Source organism: Wyeomyia smithii, chromosome 3 (genome assembly GCF_029784165.1).
Source record: "Wyeomyia smithii strain HCP4-BCI-WySm-NY-G18 chromosome 3, ASM2978416v1, whole genome shotgun sequence".
Lineage (NCBI taxonomy): Eukaryota > Metazoa > Arthropoda > Insecta > Diptera > Culicidae > Wyeomyia > Wyeomyia smithii.
In genome coordinates, this window is record NC_073696.1 from 163214292 (window position 1) to 163219384 (window position 5093).

General features: G+C 36.5%; 1 protein-coding gene across 1 annotated transcript in view; it reads right to left on the bottom strand.

Annotated features, from left to right (window-relative positions):
- Positions 1 to 4206: 4206 nt before the first annotated feature.
- The window catches only part of LOC129728802 (uncharacterized), a 625151-nt gene continuing 624264 nt past the window's right edge, over positions 4207 to 5093 (bottom strand). The window contains exons 6-7 of the mRNA XM_055687263.1: positions 4755 to 5069; positions 4207 to 4482 (exon numbers count right to left, since the gene is read on the bottom strand). Of these exons, the coding sequence (XP_055543238.1) occupies positions 4207 to 4482; positions 4755 to 5069 (591 nt within the window). The remainder of the gene's footprint in view (positions 4483 to 4754; positions 5070 to 5093) is intronic.

Genomic DNA, 5093 nt, shown 5'->3' on the forward strand with positions numbered 1-5093 from the left:
AAATTGCGTCTGGAGTTGATTTCCGGTCTATAGGCACCATCCCGATTTCGGAATTATCTATATTCGATCGTATTCGGTCAATTTGTTTCTCTTCCATATAGCGGAAGTGGCCATTTTGGAATGCAAAATGGCGTCGGGGTTCGTTTGACAGTCTCTAGATATAATACCGGTTTTGAAAATATTCATAATGGATAGTATGTGACATTGTGTTATCCAATTGTTTTGTATGTCCACTAGAAGCCCCGGTGGAATCTGTTCCGTAAGGGCCATTTCGAAGGCATATCACTATAACACCATAAAAATGGCCTATGGAAGTAGTTTTATAAACTTCGGACCAATAGTTGTAAGATTCTGCTCGAAAATTCATTAAATTCTTCAGTTTTGCAACATATCTCCGAAAACCCAGATTTTCGGCAATGAGAAAATTCTTCCGAGGCACCGCTGAATCTGATTTCAATGCAGAGAAGTAACTGAATCTTTTGATGCTAAAAGTGTCGAAATCGGAAGATAATTGTCAATGTTACAAGAATTACAATCTATGGGTACGCGGGTACCCCGTTAGGCATATTGTTATTACATAAAAATTAATGTTATCAAAAGTTCCCTTTTAATGAGCTTTGATTGCAGTGAACTATGAAATTCCGTTTTATGAAACTTTAAAAGGTACCCGGGTACTCCGTCAAGCACATAACGGTTATACGAATCATTTTTTTTCATATTTCTCTGCCGCACTTCACTTCAGAAATATTACGTTTCACCTCTGATACTCCAATCGTCATTTTAAATACAAAATCTGTTGGGCTGTTGTGAATAATTTCTGGCCTCTGGGCATCATCCTGTTTCTGAAAACACTAAGATTGGATGGTATTTGACTACCTTGGGCTGTTCGCCAAAAACCGGAAATTACCATCACAAAATTAAATATGGCAGCTGGAGTTGATATAAGATGACCATTTAGGGTTGTTTTTTTTTTATTTTTAAGTTTAGGTCTAACAATCTGCAAGATCAATCACGATTGTTACAATGTTTGTAGTTACGTATTTGATGAAAATAGCTTCGTGTCTGAGATTGGCGGCACACATATATTTGTCATATATTATACCGTTCCAGCAGAAAGTTAAAAAAAAAGTTTTGCGTGCGACATTAGATTTTTTTAGCTTATGCACAATGCGCATAATGTCGCATCTAGTGCACCGTTTAGCGTAAAAAACCGCATAAGTTCGAAACGCGGAAAAATAAGATCGGTGCTTAGAATATGGATATTCAAAAACATCACTTCGCGTGCACATTTGAATCAACGATTTAATGTGATTAAAATTTATCAATTTTGGGGCTACTAACTTTCATGATTTTACATGTCTTCGTAATTTTATGAATAATATCTCATTTTTATTTATCAGATTGAGTTATTTGCAATATATTTCCATATTTTCTTCATTTGTCATATATCCTTAAATTTCATTGCTAAGCATTACCGAACATTTTAATGTAAGAAATCACTTTATGTCATTGCTTTGAAATTCGAGTTAGAGGCGAATCACGCAAAAAATATCATCATTATGAACGTTTTATGTAGTGAATAATATCTCAATTTGTAGTTATCAGGTACCTGTTGTTTCTCCTCAAATGTCTCTTCTAAACATCATCAAACATTTTTTTTGAAAAAAAAAACATATCATCGCTTTTAATTTTGATTTAGACGAAGTTTGAGCATTAAAAGTCATTATTCACAAAACTGCTTGAAATATGCGTGAAACATATTTCTCCTCAAATATTTTTCCGAACATTTTAATGTAGAAAAAAAAGAACTACGATTTAAAGAAAAAATGGAGCATAAAAAGACATGATTTTGCATTATAAACTCAGTTTTTAGTAAAAAAAAACCATAACTTTCCCACACATGTCTATCCGAAACAATAACAAACATTTTATTATAGAAAAAAAAAACACAAATCATCGCTTCAGACTTTGATTTAGAGGTAAATCAAGCATGAAAAGTCACGGTTTTTCATGTTTTTCGAAGTCTTGTGAATTATATCTTTAGTAATCAAATACCTATAATTTCTCCTCGAATGCCTCGTCTGAATATCAACCACATGCCATCGCTTTGAATTTCGAATTATATGGTGAACGTTGAAGGTTGAACGGAAAAAAGTCAGGTTTTATTCATGTTTGTGATATGTGAATGATATCACAATTTTTATCATTTAGATGAAGAAAAAAAATCACAATTTTTATTATCACAAAACCGTAACTGTTTCACAAATATATTGCCTCGACATACATGCCAGTGCTTACTTTCTTGATAAGGACGATTTAAAATCATGGTGCTTATTTTGTACCTTAGAAACGGCGGGAATAGTATCAATAAGCTCGGCGTTACGAAATTTCTTTTTTATATAGTAGATAAAAATAATTAATCATGCGCCATCCTATAAATGAAGTGCTCTAATCCAATACTGCGCTATCAAAATAATCGAAACAAAACAACCTGCACATCGTCGTTGTTGCGTCGCACCCCAGTAGGTATAATTCGCGCAGCCCCGCCGCCACGTTTTACATTATGTGAATGATATCACAGTTTTCATTCTTAAGAAACCCTACATGTTTCACAAATATATTCTTCAAACTCTACGAATATTTTCTTGTAACAAAACGTACATGTAACAGCTTACTTTTTTTGATTTGAAACAAATTAAAATGATGGTGCTTATTGTGCACCTCAGTAACGGCGGGAATAATATCAATAAAATCTGCGTTACGTAAATCCATTTTTATATAGTGGATAAAAATAATTAATCATGCACCATCCAATAAATGAAGCGCTCTAATCCAATATTGCGCTATCAAAATAATCAAAACAAAGCAACCTGTATAATCAAAACAAACAAAGCTACATCGCCGTTGCTGCATCGCACATAACGAGGTTTGAATCGCATAGCCCCGTCACCACGTTTTACGTTATGTGAATAATAAAACAATTTTTATTATTAAGAAACCCTAAATGTTTTACAAATATATTGTTTCGAACTCTACGAATATTTTCTTGCAATAGAACGTACACGTCACAGCTTACTTTTATGACTTAGAACGATTTAAAATAATTACCATTACCATTGCACCTCAAAAATGGCGGGAATGATATCAATAAGATCTGCATCACGTAATTCCATTTTAATATAGTAGATTAATCATGAAGCATCGTATGAATGAAGCCCTCTAATTCAATACTGCGCTATCAAAATAATCAAAACAAAGCAATCTGTACACCGCCGCTGCTGTGTCGCATACCACTAGGTATAAATTGCACAGCCCCGCCACCACGTTTTACATTATGCGACTGATATCACAATTTTTATAATTTAGAAGCCCTAAATGTTTCACAAATATATTGTTTTGAACTCAACGAATATTTTCTTGCAATAAAACGAACATGTCACCGCTTACTTTCTTGATTTTAAACGATTTAAAATGATGGTGCTTATTGTGCACCTCGGTAACGGCGGAAATAACATCAATAAAATCTGCGTTACGTTAATCCATTTTTATATAGTGGATTAAAATAATTAATCATGCACCATCCTAAAATAAATGAAGCGCTCTAATCCAACACTGCGCTATCAAAATAATCAAAATAAAGCAACCTGCACATCGCCGTTGCTGCGTCGTATACAATGAAGATTGAATCGCACACCCCGCCATCGTGATCTCTTTGCGGCAGGAGAAGTTTGGTTGTGTTTGTTTTGACCAAGTCCGCATGCCAGCCGCACCGGACTTGCTTCAAAACAAACACAACTAAACTTCCCTCTCGCCCGCGACGCACGAAGACGAATGAACCCCTAGGAGCGAATGAACCCTGGTCCGACATTTTTGTTGCATTTGAGCACGACATCGAACCGATGTTGAGCGAAATGTCGACCCGTTGTTGGACCGATCTATCGGAGAATCGGACGCGAATTGGTCCGACATCGGCCCGACAATTCTTACTGGGACAGAACTCATATGAGTTGCGTACGTTATATTTCTCGTGGTCTATCGAATGATGCAGAATGCTAGCAAGGTATTTTGAGAGATCATATGTTGGGCAGTTTATGCATGACAGTATGACCCTCAGTGGATTGCCGTCTTTATGAATCTTAGGTAGTCCATAAATTTTAGGGCAAGTCGCGTTGTATGTAGTTAGCCGATTCTTGGTGGGTTGATCAATCATTTTTTGGTCGAATCTTCTCTCTTCATTATAACTGTTTTATTACCCTTATCCGCGGTTACAATACATAAGTCTGGATTTTCTCGGATGAACTTTTTGCTGACATGAAATGCTTCGATCATAAAACGATTGATAGTGTCTGGTGGTGATGTATGACCACCGTTCGTTAGCCTGTTCATATGATTTTGAATTATGTTGATGTACTGATTGCGACAAACCATTTGCAAACTCTCATCTCGTTCGGACTGTAGAATTGATTCCAAGTCCGCGATAATCTTGAAATATGGAATTTCTTGATTATTTTCCAACGCAAGGCGAACTTGGGACCATAGCCCAAAAGAACCATCGTTTCTTGGGAAATAACAACATCTGTGATGTTTTTATCCCAAGAAACGTTCACTTTGAGTTTGTTTGCTTTTTCAATTTCAACTCTTTTGTAGAGACGTTGAAATTTGCGGCTTGTCGTAATCTGCAACGATCGACATTTTCTTTGAAAGAATGTTTCCTGGCGCTCGAAGAAATGTGTGTATGTGTTAGAGGGGGATACTTGCGTGATTTTGCTCGTGAGGGTAGCTTTCGTTTTCTCTAGCGTTTTGATTTTGTGGAAACTATCGCTGATTTCGACGTTCAGGATCGTGCGTTTGAAACGGTCCATCGCCTTCTCCAGCTTCCCTCTGTATGGACTGGCATCCTCCAATAATCCGTTTATACAGCGGAAGGTGTTTTGTATGTGTGTGGGGTGTAAGCCAAACTTTTTACATCGTCGGAGAAAATGTTTCCTTATGCATTGGGCGCTCAGCTTGTTAACCGTCTGGGCGTCTGGGCGTAGCTTTTGTACAGTTTTCGGTGTGATGGTGGTAAGCTGTTGAAGAACGAAGTGGTTAAG